The sequence below is a fragment of the Tachyglossus aculeatus genome, chromosome 26 (assembly GCF_015852505.1).
Source record: "Tachyglossus aculeatus isolate mTacAcu1 chromosome 26, mTacAcu1.pri, whole genome shotgun sequence".
NCBI lineage: Eukaryota > Metazoa > Chordata > Mammalia > Monotremata > Tachyglossidae > Tachyglossus > Tachyglossus aculeatus.
The window spans coordinates 2,136,433-2,153,167 of record NC_052091.1 but is presented as its reverse complement, the minus strand read 5'-3'; the positions used below and the strand labels follow the sequence as shown (position 1 = coordinate 2,153,167).

General features: G+C 61.4%; 1 protein-coding gene across 4 annotated transcripts in view; it reads right to left on the bottom strand.

Annotated features, from left to right (window-relative positions):
• Positions 1 to 2,979: 2,979 nt before the first annotated feature.
• Positions 2,980 to 16,735, bottom strand: part of SIPA1L3 (signal induced proliferation associated 1 like 3) — a 116,440-nt gene continuing 102,684 nt past the window's right edge. For 2 of the 4 annotated variants that reach the window (XM_038767098.1, XM_038767100.1), the window contains exons 17-22: positions 15,639 to 15,804; positions 14,690 to 14,897; positions 11,439 to 11,582; positions 6,884 to 7,019; positions 4,238 to 4,319; positions 2,980 to 4,134 (exon numbers count right to left, since the gene is read on the bottom strand). In XM_038767098.1, coding sequence (XP_038623026.1) covers positions 3,985 to 4,134; positions 4,238 to 4,319; positions 6,884 to 7,019; positions 11,439 to 11,582; positions 14,690 to 14,897; positions 15,639 to 15,804 — 886 coding nt within the window. In that variant the 3' untranslated portion in view covers positions 2,980 to 3,984. The remainder of the gene's footprint in view (positions 4,135 to 4,237; positions 4,320 to 6,883; positions 7,020 to 11,438; positions 11,583 to 14,689; positions 14,898 to 15,638; positions 15,805 to 16,735) is intronic. The other 2 variants (XM_038767099.1, XM_038767101.1) reach the window with 1 other exon arrangement.

The following is a 16,735-nucleotide window of genomic DNA, read 5'->3' as shown; positions in this document are numbered from 1 at the left end:
CCGGCTCCTCCCCCGACCAGCTGTGGTCGCCTTGGCAACCGGCTGCTGCTGCGCGGGAGGCTGGGGAAGGGGCGGCAGGGGAAGGGGAGTGAAGGGAAGAAATCGGGAGGGGGAGGCAAGGCGAGGGGGCCCGCGGGGAGGGTCTCTAACCCGGTCCCCAGGGCTTCGACCCTCTTTCCCTGGCGCAGCTGACGCCCCCCTTGCCCCCTCCGCCCGAGAGCAGGAAGGGAGCCTGCCTCCGGGCACCGCCTGGCATCACCCCCGCCTCCAATCTACCTCCCCAACGCAGCCTGGAGGCACCCGAGGGGCAGGGGGGAAGGCAGGGGGCATCTACTACACCCCCCCCCCCCGCGGGGCAGGGGGCACGCGGAGCGAGAGAGGGCGAGGTGCCCGGGCACAAAGAGTCGGGAGAAGGGGAGGGGAGGGAGCCGGCAGGGTGTTGAAAGTCCCGGTGAATTTCACAGCCCCCCGAGCCAGCTCCAGAAGGTGAGAACAGCTTGCTTGCTGCTGCTCCTGCATCCTTTACACCTTCTTTTAGTAAAACATCACCTCCCCCCCGTCCCCAAGCTGCCCTTCCCCTCCACCCCCTCCTCCGTCCCCAGGGGACCCAGCCACGCTGGGACAGGGTCGCTTCCCTGGGAGGGGCAGAAAGGGCAGGGACAGCGAGTCGGAGGGGCTCCGGCCTGGGCCCGGGTGCCAGGCCCACGGGGGGATGCGTCCTCCATGGAGCTTGGGGTAGGAGAGGGGCCGCCCACCCCACCCCCTGCCTTCTTTGGCTGGGCCATCCCGCTATAATAATAATAATAATGGCATTTATTAAGCGCTTACTACGTGCAGAGCGCTGTTCTGGATACAAGGTGATCAAGTTGTCCCACGTGGGGCTCACAGTCTTCATCCCCATTTTACAGATGAGGTAACTGAGGCTCAGAGAAGCCAAGTGACTTGCCCAAGGTCACACAGCAGACATGTAGCAGAGTAGGCATTCGAACCCATGACCTCGGACTCCAAAGCCTGTGCTCTTTCCACTGAGCCGCGCTGCTTTGGCTACCGGGCCAAAACTGCAGCGGGAAGGGTTCGAGCGAGACCGGAGGAAACCCATCCCCGGCTAAGTTGAAGCAGCGGGCAGGGAAGGTGACAGGTTCGAGGGAGCATCTCTGTCCCGCACAGTTGTCCGTGGCTGGCTGGAAGAAGGGGCGAAGGCAGGATGGCCCTGACCCTTCAGAGCTGAGGATTCTGAGAATAACTCGAGAAAGAGTCCCTCTAAGGGGTCACCTTGGGGACACCTGCCCTGTCACTCATTTTCTCTAAGGGGTCGCACCTCTCCCGAAGCCAGCCCCGCCAGGAGAGCAGACTCAGACCTTGGCTGGCAGTGGAGACGCTCCCTGGAAGTATCCATTTCAATCCCCGGGGAATCACTTTGGGTTGGCATTCTGGTTGGAGGCCAGACCACCCTCCTCTCTGCCCGCCTCCCAACCCCGGACCATTTCTCGGGTGGGAAGGGCCAGGTGGCAGCAAATGCGAGTGTCTTGGCCTCCCTGCCCTCACGCCTCGGAGTGGCAGCCATCGTGAGCCGACGGAGACAGACAAGGGGGCTAGGGTCCTCCAGGCCGCGGTTGCCAATCCTGTTAGGAAAAATGTGCCGGCTGGAAGCTGCGGGGGGATGGGGATGCTCCTCCCCACCCGGGGCCTGCCACAGCCCCCGGCCCTCCCGCTCCAGGGAAGCCAGCCACGCGCAGCCATTTCTACGAAACGTTTATTTCCTCCGAAACCCCTCCCCGTGTACATGCCTGGACACTCGAGCCCGGGGGAAAATAACGAAGCCGTCGTCCAAAGGGGCGGCCGTGAGCCACCCGAGGCAAAACCCAACGCAAATTAGAGAGACAGATCTGATCTGTAAAGATTCTTATAAAATAATAATGAAACCCATCATTTACACGAGTCAATGGACACGATCACTTCTCAGGCGGATTCGACGGGGATCTGCCATGGGGGCAGGCAGAGAGAGAGAGAGAGACAGAGAGAGAGAGATTGTTTCCTCGGGGAAAATGAGCGGAAGGGCAGGTTTGGCTCATCCGACCCTCGGCCACCCGTCTCCACTGTACCAGTGGGGACTAGAGGTCCAGGGGTTGGGGTTTTGGGAAAAGGGCCCAGCCTAGAGACCCAGCAGCGTTCCCAGGAGCGGTCCCCTCCGGGAGTAACGGAGGAGCCCGGACTGGGCCACTGGAAGCTGGGCCCCGTGGCCCGATCGGCTGGCCCGGATGGAGGGGAGTGGGAGGGACGGGGGGAGAGTTGCTGTCCACCCCGAGGGTGGCATGGGGCCTGGTCTCCGGCAACTCTGTGCGTGTGGGCACAGGGCAGGGCACCCTGGCAGAGGAGATGAGACTCCACCTCTTCGCGGAGAAAAAGTCCACAAGGTCTGTCAGTGCCAGAGGAACGGGGCAGATTCCCCACGCCAGCTGGCTGGGCCGAGCCCCCGCGGGAATGTGGCGGGGCACGGCCAGCGGGGCTTCTCCCTCGGACTCCTCCCGCCGTCAACAGCGGGGACACCAAATTGGTCCGGACAGCAGGCAGGGGCCGGGGCCACCCGTCCGTCCCACGTCCCCCTCCCTACCCGCTCCCCGCCCTCCGCCTAGCATCAGGACATCCACAGCCGGCCACCTCACGGTGTTCGGTGGCTGCCTTGCGTGAAAAAATAAATATTTATATAATATATTTTTAAAGAAATAATCAACCTATTTTCCTAAGTTAACAGCATAGTACCGGGTTCAGCCTGCAAGGTACGAGCCCCCTGCAAACCTTTCTTATTGCCTTTTGAGAATCGAACGTGCCGCCCCACCGGCTCTGCGGCCCGGTCCGGCCCTCCGGTGCTGCCCCCGCACTGGCGGAGGGGAGTGGCCGGGGCCCGGGCCCGGGTAGAGACAATATAGTCACCCCCCCCGCCCCCCCAAAAAAAGGTCAAAGGAACAAAACCTTCCTGGAATTCCCTGTGCCCCCCTGCCCCCGTCCCCGCTCCGGTGGGTCGACCGGGGCGGTGGGTCCATCCTGCTCGGGATCCGGGCTCTGTGCTGGCTCTAGGAGCCGTAGAAAAGATTACAAACGGTGCCGTTTATACAAATATCCTGTTTTATAAAGAACATTTACACGGCTCTATGGCCGTTTCCCGTTTCCCGCAGGCCGAGCCTGGGTTCTGGGGAGGAGTCGATGAGGCGGCGGGGGCGACTGAAGCCCGGGGGAGCCCCTCAGGGCAGCAATAGCCCTTGACGTGGACCCGGGGGGAGGGAGAAAGCGGCACGGTCCCACTGCCCGGCCCCCACTGCGGGATGGCTGCACCTCCGCCTTTTCCAGCCCCTAGAAGCCAGGCTTCGGGGATCAAGGCGCTGAGATGCCACAGCGACCCTGCCCCAACCGAGGGTGTCCTGTGGGGGTGGGGGATCCGGGACAGCGGCAGACCCCCACCTCGGGTAGGAAGCACAAGGGGAAGGAACTCCCCATTTGGTCCCTCGCCAACCCTCTGTCTGCGTGCCGGCCACGGGCTCGCCACTGCCCCGACCTCGGCCTTTCCGCCCCCAGCTTCCTCACCTCCGCCTGACGTGTCGGGCCGCGGGACAGGAGAGCTGACCGTGCAGTGGAATGTATCGATGTGGGGGCTGGGGGGTGACCCCGATCGACTGTGGGGGACGCAGACCTCATCACTCACTCACTCACACACACATACACACACTCACACAGCCACGGGAAGCTATGAGAAGGGCGGTGTGGGGACGAGGGGGGAAGAGGTCCCCCGCCCTGGGTGATCTCTCCCATATGGTGCAGGCCCCAGACCTCGGCCCCGGCCCAGGCTGCGGCTCTTCTGAGTCCGTGAGCTACAGAGCTGGCTGGGACGGGCAGCGGCCTGGCCCTTCCCCAGGCCGAGAGAAGGACAAGTGGGGGCCGTGGGGGGGTTGGAGCTGGGTGCAGCGTCTGAGCGTGGCTGCCCGGCCGCCCTCAAAGCTCCTTCTTCTCCACAGCGCTGGAGAAAATCTGGGCAAACTTGCGCAGCTGCTCCGTGGCCGTCTGCGACTCCTCCTGCAGCCGCTGGTTGTTCTGCCTCAGATTGGCTACCTCGGCCTGGAGCACCACCTTATCCTGCTTCTCCTGGGGAGAGGGGGGTACGCCCGCGGGGGAGGAGCGGTCACCGGGGGACCGGGACCCCGGCCGACCCCTCCGGGCGAGGCGGGACAGAGCCGTGGGCACTCACCTTCTGGAGGTCATTGTGGAGCTGCTTCAGCATCACCTCCAGCTGGTACACCTTCCCGGTTAGGTCCACGGGCGGTTCCTCACTGAAAGACGGGGGTGGGGAAAGGCAGGGCACGGTCAGCCCCGAGGGAGATGGCGGCCGGGGCCGCATGAGGCAGCCGGCCAGGAAAAGACAGGCTCCGACCAGCCAGTGGCCCGGATCCTGACGACGCTTCGGGCTTCCCGGTGGGGAGAGGAAAGGCGCCTCCGGACCTGGGCCGGGACCGTCGGAGGCCGGGGAAACCCAGCCCCCCACTCTCCTAACCGTGGCTCTGGTGCCCACCCAGAGACCCGAAGGATAGGCCCACCGGCATAGCTTTGGACCCCAGGACGGGCAGAGACCGAGAGGCAATGTGGCTGGGGGCACGAAATAGGGGCCCTGGGGGTTAGGAAGGACAGAGAGGCCACTCCAGACTGGCGGTGACCAGCCCCATTGGGGTCTCCACCCAGAGCCCGTGGGGCCGGTCCGGGCAGGCCAGGGAGAATTCGAGAAGCCGGACGGCCAGACCCAGAGGGACCGAGGGGAACAAGAGCCCCTTGTGTGGACCTAAGCCTTCCACTGCCACAGCCCCCATGATCACATCCTATATACTCAATTACTCCCCTGCTCTCTAAATTTTTGAAGTGCCCATCTCTCTGCTTAGACTGTAAGCTCCTTCAGGGAGACACTGGGGCCTTCTAACTCTAGAGTACTCGCCCAAGCACTGAGCACACAGTAGGCACTCAGTAAATACAACCGATGATGATAAGTATGAATCAATCAATGATATACGTTGAGCGCAAACTATGTGCAGGGCACTGTACTAAGTGCTCGGGAGAGACACGTTGACAGAGCTGGGAGACACGTTTTCTGTCCACAAAGAGCTGTCAGTCAAGGCGGGGAGACAGATGTGAACATGCATAGGTGACACAGAAAGGAGATGGAGTAGGGGAGATACCAAGGCTTAACTGGGGAAGGCTTCTTGGAGGAGGTGTGATTTTAATGACTTGGTGAGAGTGGTGGTCTGTCGTATATGGAGGGAGAGGGAATTCCAGGTCAAAAGGAGGGTGTGGGCAAGGGGTTGGCAATAAGAGAGATGAGACTGAGGTACAGTGAGTAGGTTGGCATTAGAGGAGCAAAGTGTGCGGGCTGGGTTGTGGTAGAAAAACAGCAAGGTGAGTTAGGGAGGTAACGAGTTTCTCTTCAATGTGGAGGTGTATGGGCAGCCACCGGAAGTTCCTGAATGGGGAGACAGGGATTGAACTTTTTTTAGAAAAATGGTCCGGGTGGTAGAGTGAAGTATGGACTGGAGTGGGGAGAGACGGGAGTCAGGGAGGTCAGTGAACCACCCAGTCCCAAATCCCAGCAGCCTTACCCTGGGCTGGCGTGAAAAGCCGGTCCGAGCAGGGCCCTCCCCGCTTCTGGTTCCGGTTTGGCCATCGAGTGCTGTGTGGCCTCCGGCTAGTGCCTCACCCTCTTTGGGCCCCGGTGTCTCTCTCGGTAAGTATCCTCCCACAGGAGGATGACCGGGAGGCAACTGCAAGAGCCCTCTCTCCCAGGCTGGGGGTGCCCACCAGCCCGTCCACTTCTTGGGGACCAGCGGGGCATCCCTGGGCCTCGCCCCTATCTCTGGGAGCCACCCTCAGCCCGGCAGAAAGTGGCCCGGCAGTTTCTCAGTCCCAGAGACGGAGAGAGGTTCAGAGTGGAGATTTCCAACCAGGATGCTGTCCACACCACTGGGGGTTGGTGGAGTGGAGGGCAGAGAGATGGGTCAGGCTGGTGTGGGGAGGAGCCACAGGGATCCCCGGGAATCCCCCTTCTCTCCTCCTCCTCCGGAGCCAACCGTGGTCCCCTTTCTCCACTAGATGTCCGTCTTTGTGCAGAGCTCGCTGGCCCACCGGGCAGATGGCCAGGCGGCCCGCCCGCCTGCTCGGCCATCCCCACCACAGGGCCTGCCCCGCTGGGACGGCATTCAGCCAAGCCGCCTGCCAGCTGACTCGGCATTCCTCTCGTCATGCCGGTTTCCTGCCCCCTGGCCCGGATAATCCAGAACCCCGAGTCCCCGATCTGCCCGGCCCGCCGTGCTGGAGGTGTGAGGCCGGGCCCAAGTCGCCACCTCGCCCCATAGGGCGGGGAGAACCGTGGGCTTGGGCCTGCAGGGGTTGGGGGTGTGACCGGTATGTGCTCGACAGGGTTTCTGAATTGGAGGGAGGGGGGTGCCCGTGGGTGCCCAACAACCCATGGGACCCCCCGGAAGCCCCCGGGGTGCCCCATCCCAGTGCTGCCATCATGGGCACAGCCTGGGCCCCAGGGGGGTATGTTGCCAATTTGTACTTCCCAAGCGCTTAGTACAGTGCTCTGCACATAGTAAGTGCTCAATAAATACGATTGATGATGATGGCTAGAGCTTCCTGGAAGAGAGGTCGGGGCGGCCAAGGTCCGTTCCCACCTGGGCAGCTCAGCCCACTTGCCTGGCCTTTCCGGGAGGGGACCCAGCGGGTCAGGACAAAGGGTCTCCTGTTCTTCCATGTCCTGGGAGGGAGGGGCCCAGGGCCCAGTTCAGGGTTGGAGCGAGAGCAGGCATGGGCTACGGGGCCGGACCCCCAAGTGGGAGCCAGCCAGACTCACCTCATGGTGGGGGTGGTCCGGGGCGTGGGCGGGGGCCTCTCCAGGCTCAGGAGCCCGTGGACGGGGCTGTGGGCTGGCGGGAGGTCGGGGCTCAGCCCGGGCTCGTTGAGTGAGAACAGGGACACGGCTCTCTGCACTGCAAGGCAAGGAGATCGGGTGTTGGGGGGCGGAATCCCAGAATATCCTGGGGCACCGAGCCAGGTGGCAGAGTGGAAGCGATACCCGATACAGGCCCTTGGAGCCTCACAGGGGCCTTCAGGGGTGGCAAGGAGGAAAAAGACCCAAGCCCTGGGCCAAAGAAGGCACCCAGGGGATGGACAGACACATGCAGATAGACACACAGACCCGGACCCTAACCCACGGGACCCGGAGCCGGATGCCCCAGACACCTCTAGACTGTGAGCTCATTGTGGGCAGGGAATGTGTCTGTTTACTGTTATATTTTACTCCCCCAAGCCCTTAGTACACTGCTCTGCACATAGTTAGCACTCAATAAATACGAATGACTGAATGTTGTGCAGACACAAGCGTGAAACACGCGAATGTTGGTGCGCTGCGGCCCCCGAGGCTTCAGTCCCGAGGAGATGCTGGAGGGGAGAGCTCAGGGCAGCGGCGCAGACCTCAGGCTGTGGCTAGCCCTCTGGAGAGGAGACTTTTCTGGCTGGTGGTTCCCCTTGGGGCCGCCCTCCCCGAACCCTGCTCTTGAGGGTCCAGCCCTTGGCACCCTCCACCTGGCTGCTGGGCTACATGGAGGCGCTTAGTACAGTGCTCTGCACACAGTAAGCGCTCAATAAATATGATTGATTGATTGGAGGCACCAAGCTGGGACAAGGAGATGGTCTTGAGCCAGGAGGGGCTGGTGCCCACACCCCAGGGGGCAAACTCCACCGGCCACGGGGAGTCCTCAGCCGGCACACCACCCCGGCCCCGGCCGCTTGGCCACCCTTTCCATCTCTGTGGGGTTCCGGCCGCCCCTGAGGGCCGGAGTTGCGGGGTCTGCGCATCTGTGTGGAAACCAGCGCCCGGCCCGATCCAGGGAGAGAGGCCCCGGACCACCCAGCCAACTCACTGCCGCCCACATCCCGTTCTTTGAGGCTGGTGGATGTTCCCGGACTCGTCCATCTGGAGCGCTTTGGGGGCTTCCTGTTTTCTCCCAAGGCACACGTGTGCACACATACATACTCACGTGTGTATGTATGTGTGTGCGCGCGTGCACATGTGCTCCTGACCAGTGCTCCTGCCCCGCTGGCTTAGAAGACCCCAGAGCACAGTCACCCGGTCCCAGCAGGTGAACTCCTGAAACCGTCCAAGCGAGTCCTTCATCTAGCCTGCTCTATTAGGAAGCGTGGGTTGGTGGACAGAGCCCAGAGCTGGGAGTCAGGAGAACCTGGATCGAGTCCCTGCCGGGTGACCGCAGACCACTCAGGCTTTCTGGACCTCGGTTTCCTCCTCTGTAAAATGGGGAGATCGAGCGGGCTCCCCGCACGCCAACCGTGGCAAACAGCCAGGGTGCGGTGAGGGCAGAGGGAGGCCACTGAGGTGACAGCGCTTGGGGGAGGCAAGAGAACCAATCCAAATTGGTGTTAACAGAAAATCTGTGGGGAAGGGACCCCCGCAGTTTCCTCCCCTCATCCGCCTCGCTCCTCTGGGCTTAGTGAGCCAGCTTCCTGCCCCAGAGCAAACTGGCCCGGCACCAAGGTAGGGAGGGTCACGTGATCCGGCAAATACCGATCAGCTGAAATGTTCTTGGCATCGTCTGTCCGTGCCCAAGAGGGGCACCCGGCTACTCCTGGGAAAGCCCTGACCCCATGGCCGGGGCGCCAAGGGAATCCCGCCACCCTCCCCCGCCCCCACAGAAGCCAGAATCTCCGCTCTCGTGAGTACGGCCCATCTCTCTCCCAGGACACAGCCTATGTCCCCTTCCCTGGCTCTCCCGGGCCCAGCCGACCTTATCCAGCCCAGCTCTCCCCCCACCTCTCCTGCTCCAGCTCTCCTGGGCACAGGCCACCTCTACCCACTGGTTCTCCCAGATACAGGCCACCTCTTTCCCCAGGTCTCTCTGGTCTCAATTCCAGACCTGGCTCTTCTGTTCGGGTCCTTGGGTGGGGTGACCAAAGGCCTCATCCGCAGGGGTCACACAGTCCCCTCATGGCTTCTCTCCATGGACAGGCTGGTGTCTCAGTGGGCCGGACTGGGCATGGAAATGGCTGTGACCACACAGGACACCGCCGGGCCAAGACCGTCTGGTTTGGGAGCCCATCCACACCTAGGCAGCAGGTGCGGGCACCTCCGGGCCTCAGGCTCCCCCAGAGAGCCTCGGGGGAGCCTGGTGGCGTCAGACCCTAATCCTTTTCCAGGAGCTGCACATGTGTGGTAGCCTGGGATTCAACACCTTACCTCCCTGGCCCTCTGTGTCCAGCTCCATCCGGCCCACCGGGTCCTTCCCTGAGGGGGGGCGGGTGAGCTGGGGAGAAGCCCTGGCCTGAACCCCCACCCCCACTTCCAACTCTCTCTCTCTCCCTCGGCAGTTAGCAGAAAAAGCTCTGGAATCCAGCCAAGACACGAAGGATGCCAACAACACACAGCCCCTCAAGGAACCCCCCACAACATGTAAATCCCCCCCTACCTGCACCCGGAGCGGCCCGGTACCAGGCAGGGGCCAGGCAGGACGAGGATGGGGCCCTGGCTCTCTCTGCGGGGATGAGTGCCCGTCTCTCCCCAGTCCCGCCCGCGTCCTGACGTCTGCCCGGAGGAGGCCGGGTGCGGTTTCCGGATGGGTGAGCCTGACGGCCCAGGCAGGTCTGGACAGACCCCCGCCCCCCGTCTCCGCCAAACGGGAATGGGCACTTCTGCCGGGCAGCCAGGAGGGCCGGGAGTGGGGTGTGGAGGGGTTAAAGGGAGTTAACCAATGGGTTGTTGCTCACTCTCGGGGGCGGGGAGGAGGGCTGCTCCCTGCCCGGGCCCCACACAACAACGGGGGCTACCGGTCCAAGATCCTGGATTCTGGGGCCTTCACACTGCCCGCTTCTCCGGAAGGAAGTTGGTCAATATCGGGGCGTTCAGGGAGGGAAGAGACTGCAGAAAGGGGAAGAAAGCCCAGTGGCCCCATCGCCTCCCTGGGCTCACGGGCTGAGGGGAGGGGAGTCTCTGGTCTACCCTGGCCACTGCTGCCAAGTCACCTGAGGGGAACAAGCACCTGCTCTTGGTCCATTGTGGGGGAGGGAGCAGAGGCCAAACGCGTCTCTCCCTGCCCCCGTCCCCGACCATCCCACCGAGCCAGGGCTGGGGCATTCCACTCTCCCTGCACTGGGGCAGCTCGGACACACCTGTGAACCACTGGCCTCCCCGTTGCCCCTCTGCTGCTAGTAGCGATAGTTCACTGAGCGCTAATTTTAGTGACCCCGAACCCCGGGGTGTGACCGGGACAGGCAGGGGAGCGGCGGGTGGGGGGCGGAGGGCCGGGCTCTCCGGGCGGGCTAAGCCGAGGCAGAGATGTGATTGATGAGTCTCGGCGCCCTGGGCCCACTCCCAGCTGGCGCCTGCGCCGCCCGTGATTTGCCGGCGGCCCCGGGCTGCGGCACCCACCCACCCGTCCGTCCGTCCGTCCCCGCGGAGCCCAGCAAGCACGCAGAATCGGGGCCTCGCCCTGTGGAGGGGAACCCTGCGAGGAGGGGAGGGGCACGGGCATTGGGGCAGGGACGGGATTCCTGGATTTTCAAGGCAGCGGGCCCCGCCTGGTTCAGTCAGGCTGCACGCGTGCCCCCGTCCCTGCACAGCTGGAGCCCAGCCTGGCTTCCAGCCTGGCGGGGCCTTTTGCTTCTGCTGCATGTTCTCAGTGCCCCAGCGCACTGCCCCCCTCATGGCAGATGCCCAAGCGCAAGCAGCCATCCAGCTCAGTTCCCCTGCCCCAGCAGACGCCCAGCAGAGCACCCCTCACACATGCTCAGCACGGCAGATGCCCAGCACAGTGCCACTGCCACAGGACATGCCTGGCACAATTCCCCCACCACAGCAGATGCTAGGTACAGTGCCCCCGCCACAGCAGATGCCAGGCGCAATGCCCCAGCCACAGGAGACGCCAGCCCTGTACTCCCTCACAGTAGACTCCCAGAACGGTACCCTCCACTCAACGGGTGCCTGCGTAGCACCCCTCACACTGATGCTTAGCATAGCAGGTGCCCAGCACGGTGCCCTTCTCCAGCAGCAGGCTTCCAGCACAGTGCTCAGCACTCAGGAGGTGCCCAGCACAGTACCCCTGCATACGGAAATTCCCGGCAGTGAAGGCACTCAATGGGTGCCCAGTCCAGAACCCCTCCCAAAGTAGGCACCCAGTACAATGCCCTCGTCCCCACACGGCGGACCCCTAACACAGCACCCTCCCCCAGCAGTAGGCACCCAGGACAGTGCCCCTTTCGGAGTAGGCAGCCGGAGCAGTGCTCTGCACAAAGCAGGTGCGCTGAGGAATCATCTGTCCTCACATTGGGCCGGAAGATGGGAAGGGCCGGAAATGAGCCTCTGCACTTTACCACTGAGCCGCTGCCCCTGCGGAACGTACCTTCGTAGGCTTTAGCAGCATTGACCAGACTGGACCATTCGAGGCCGGTGGCCGTGTCCGGCAGGGGCATCATGCCCGGGTCCAGGCGCCTCAGGGCCTTGTCCCGAGCGTCTGTGAGCGACAGCTGCGAGGCCGAGATGGTGGCTGTGGGCATAAATGGGACACGGCTCAGCTGGGGGTGGGGACGGGGAAGGAGGGAGGGGAATGGCGGCGATGGCAGCAGGCCTGGGGAGTATTGTTGGAAAGGGGGGAGGAGGGAGCACAGGAAAGAGGGACCATGGTTTTGGGGAAGTGCAGGGAGGAGGGAGAGATGCTGTCGGCAGGGTGGGGGGCGGGGGAGAGAGCACAGGGAGGAGGGAGCATCCTGGGGGAGGCAGGAGGAGGAGGGAGCGTCACTGAAGGGGAGGTAGAGAGAGGAGGGAGAGAGCAAGGAGGAAGGGAAGCCAATTTCGGGGAGGCAAGGGGAGGAGGGAGCCCTGTTTTGGAGGAGGCAAAGGGTGGAGGGAGCATTGTTGTGGGGGAGGCAGAGGGAGAAGAGAGGGTCACTGTGGGGGGGATTGGAGGGAGGCGGGAGAGATGCTGGGGAGGGAGGCGTAGGGAGGAGGGAGCGTCAATGTGGGAAGCAGAGGTGTGTGCACAGCCCCAAATAATGGAGAGCCCTCGAGGGCACCCCCTGATGCTCCTGGTGGGGGTTCATTCATTCATTCATTCAATGTATTTATTGAGCGCTTACTGTGTGCAGAGCACTGTACTAAGTGCAGGCTGGCCCTCAGGTGCCACTCTCTAACCCTCGGAAGGGCCGCCCCATCCGGTGCCCCGGTGCTCCGGGGAGGGAAGACCCACTGCCGCCTAAGGCCAGGAACCGAGTAGGGAACGGGGCGGGGTGGGTGGTGGTGGGAGGGAGGGCTTTGGATGGCGGCAGCAACCTGGAGTATCCCTTCAAGGGAGGGGGAGGAGGGGGAGGGGCAGGCTGGGCCCCATCTGCAGATCACTTGGGCCACCGGGGGATTCTGCCTTCCTCACTCCTCCCGCCTTCACCCCGTCCCCCCACCCCCTAAGACCTTCAGGCCAAAACCCATCTACCCTCCTCCACAGCACTGAGTCAATCGGATTTATTGAGAGCTTATTGTGTGCACAGCACTGTACTAAGCGCTTGGGAAAGCCCAACAGAACAATATAGCAGGCACATTCCCAGCTCACAACAAGCTTATACAGTCTAGAGGGGAATGAGGACTGAGCTCCCTGGGACCCCCGGTTCTGCCTGGATGCTGAGGGTCCCTCTCGGCCTAGGGTAGGGGGTGGTGGGGACCTGACACGACAGGCTGTGTGGAGAGAAGTTGATCATATCGACTTGGCCTGGAATGCCCTGGCCTGGAGTGCCCTCCCTCTGCCCATCCGCCAAGCTAGCTCTCTTCCTCCCTTCAAGGCCCTACTGAGAGCTCACCTCCTCCAGGAGGCCTTTCCAGACTGAGCCCCTTCCTTCCTCTCCCCCTTGTCCCCCTCTCCATCTCCCCCATCTTTCCTCCTTCCCTTCCCCACAGCACCTGTATATATGTATATATGTTTGTACATATTTATTACTCTATTTATCTTACTTGTACATAGCTATTCTATTTATTATATTTTGTTAGTATGTTTGGTTTTGTTCTCTATATCCCCCTTCTAGACTGTGAGCCCGCTGTTGGGTAGGGACTGTCTCTATGTGTTGCCGACTTGTACTTCCCAAGCGCTACAGTGCTCTGCACACAGTAAGCGCTCAATAAATATGATTGATTGATTGATATCGACTGATCAATGGTATCTCAAGCTGCGGGAGTGTTTCTCTCTGGGAGTTGAGGAGCCCGGGCTTAAAGCCTCACCGAAGGCCCATTTCCTCCCAGGTGGCTTCCCTAAGCCCTCCTTCCTTCTTCCCCCGCTCCTTTCTGCCGTTGCCTTGACTTGCTCCCTTTATTCATCCCCCCTCCCAGCCACACGGGACTTGTGTCCATATCTGTCATTTATTTATTTCTCTTAACATCTGTCTCCCCCTCTAGATTGTAAACTCATTGTGGGCAGCGAGTGTGTCTGTTATATTGTTACACTGTACTCTCCCAAGCACTTAGTACAGTGCCCTGCACACAGTAAGCCGCGTGGCTCAGTGGAAAGAGCCCGGGCTTTGGAGTCAGAGGTCATGGGTTCAAATCCCGGCTCCGCCAATTGTCAGTTGTGTGACTTTGGGCAAGTCACTTCACTTCTCTGTGCCTCAGTTACCTCATCTGTAAAATGGGGATGAAGACTGTGAGCCCCCCGTGGGACAACTTGATCACCTTGTAACCTCCCCAGCGCATACGGCAGTGCTTTGCACGTAATAAGCGCTTAATAGATGCCATTATTATTATTATCATCATCATTAGTAAGCACTTAATAAATACATTGACTGACTGATTGCATCTGGTGAGAGTACCTAACCTAGAATGCTGCCGAGTCAATAGGCCACCAGATCGATTAATCAATCAATCGTATTTACTGAGTACTTTCTGTGTGCAGTGCACTGGATTGAGCACTTCTAAGAGCTGGGGTAGATACAAAGGTAATTTATTTATTTATTTTTATTTTACAGTATCCGTTAAGCACTTACTATGTGCCAAGCACTTTTCTACGAGCCGGGATAGATACAAGGCAATTTATTTACTTATTTTAAAGTTTTATGGTATCTGTTTAGCACTATGTGCCAGGCACTGTACTAAGCACTGGGACACAAATTTGTCAGGTTGGACACAGTCCCTGCCCCTCATGGGGCTCACTCTTAATCCCCATTTTATAGATGAGGGAACTGAGAACCAAAGAAGCGGCTTGTCCGAGGTCACACGGCAGATAAGTGGCAGAGCTGGGATTAGAACCACGTCCTTCTGCCTCCCGGCCACACTCTATCCGCTAGGCCACCGCTGCTTCTCATAGATTAAGTGCATAAAAAATACCATAAAAAAGGACAGGGAGGTGGCACATAGGACTGCCCCCGCCCTGCCAGCTGTACCTGGGCAGCAGCAGACCAAGGCAGTCTTAGGGCCTGGGGGGAGGGGGTTGGGGGGTCAGCCCCGGCTGACCTGACCGGAGCCTGGAGGGAATGGTGGGGGAAAAGGGAGTTGCCATACAGGAGGAGAGGACTACAGATCCACGGCCCGGTAGTCCACCCAGCCAACGGACAAACCGCCCCGGGACAACCCGCTGTCGGCTGGACGAAGAGACGGGCACCGGGCCGACGTGCAGCTCACCTTTCTTTTCGGGGAGGCTGCCGTTGGCCGGTTGCTGGTGCTGGCGGCGGGAGGGGAGCGTGCTGGAGGGGTAGGTGCTGGTGAACAGGACGTCGCTGGCCAGGACGGGCTCGAAGCAGGTCGGGCTGGCGAAGCTGGAGTCTCTCCTCCCGCTGCACAGGCTCTCGTCGGACAGGGTCCGCTGGAGGGCTTTCTGGGGCGACGGCTGCTGGGCAAGCACAGGGGATGGACAGAGGGAGTGTCAGAGACACGGGGCCCCCGCGGTCTCGGAGAAACAGGATCCGCCTGAGCGCGCTCGTCTCAATCATCGGCGGAGGGCTTCGGCGTCTCCCGAGTGCCGAGCCCTGTGCTGAGCACCGGGGCTGACGCTAGACGCTCACACCGGACACGATGCCTTTCCCACGCAGGGCCGGGGAGAACCAGGATCTTTTCCCCATTTCGTAGATGAGGAAAACCGAGGCCCAGAGAGGCTAAATTGCTCCAGGTCACCCCGCAGGTCGAGGAAAATCTGGGAGTAGAACCTGTGTCTCGCGGGTCCCAGCCCTGGCCTTTTTCCATGGGGGTCTTCGGCCTCCCCAGCTAGACAGTGGTGCCCCCAGAGTGGGCAGGAGCTGTCTCCACATCCCCTTTCCTGGCAGCAGGAGAGGGCATGGGAGGCCCAGTGAGGGAGCTGACTCGAGTACCTCGATCTCACTGCTGAGTTGGAACTAATGGCCCCAGTCCTGGTAGGCCCAGTTACAGCCTTGACCTCCTCCTGCCTTGGGGTGACCCTTGGAGGGGGGGCATTCTTCTCCTATTCTGCTCTTCAGCTCCTACCCCATGGTCGCCCTCTCCCTCCCATCCACCTCTCCCTGCCCTCGCTGAGCCCCCACACCTAAGCCGGGGGTGGGGGCGGTAGGAGGGTAAGCACGGAGCTTGCAATGACTGGGGGGTATGTATGTCCCCTCACCATGGAGTCCCTCTCCTGCTCGGGTGTGAAGTTGTCCATGATGATCAGTTTCTTCAGGTCGTCCTCGATGGTCGACTTATAGTTCTTGCGCGGGGACCGGAGGTCACGCAGTGACGCCCTGAGTCGGGGCTGCCCGAAGACGTTCTTGGTGGTCACGTCCACCTGCCTGCAAAGGATCAATGGGAGGCTCAGGGCTCCCTCCCCCCTAACCCCCCACCAACGGTGGGCACCCCACATCGGCAGAAGTCGACACAAGATCCCGATCGTTTTAACCCAGGGGACTCCCGGGCCTGGATGCCCTCATGGGAGGCGGCACTGCCCGCTGCCCACACGGAGTCAGCCAGTGGACTGGAACAAGGGCAGAACAGGCCGCCACGCTTCGGCCAGCCAGATGCCCAAAGTCCGATTGTCCCCACCGGGGCAGAAGTTTGGGGACGAGGAGGAGCGTGGTCTGTGGCCAGAGGGGTGAGAAAGGGACCCCGGACCAGCCGACGCCGGCTCCCAGCCGGGTGCCGCGGGGAAAGGACGAGGAGAAGGGCTGCCCAGAAGCCATTGCAGCCCCGTTCGTCTTTCAACTCGGGCTTTGGCGTCTTCAAAGGCCTCCGGCTCTTCCATCCGGCCCCTCCCTCCCTCCCCTCAGCTTGGTCATTACAAGCCGAGCCAGGTAATAGGCAGAAATCTCTCCCTTCGGCAAATGAAAGGTTTTGGTCCTGTGAAGAGGAGCCTGCTTGAGGCGCAGAGCCATCTCTGTCTGGGGATGAAAGGGACAGAGGAGAACAGAGGAGCGACCCCCCGATCCCCTGAGCTCGGCTAGCAGGAGACCACGATGATGCCGCCATCTCTCCACGCTCCTACCCACCCCCCCGCAACTCTTTAATGTTGGCCCCTGGCCTTTGTCTCAACATTTCCCAGAATCCCTCCCAAGCTGTGGGCCGAGGCAAAGGGAGAGGTTTCATCTTGGCCTTTCTATCTGCTTTTCCATTCTGCCGAAGGTGGGAAAGATTTAGGTTAAGAGTTAAGAACACCCCCCACCCTCATCCCATCCCATCCAGGTGCGGGCAGGGAGGTTGGGGGTGGTAGAAGGTCCTGACAACGTT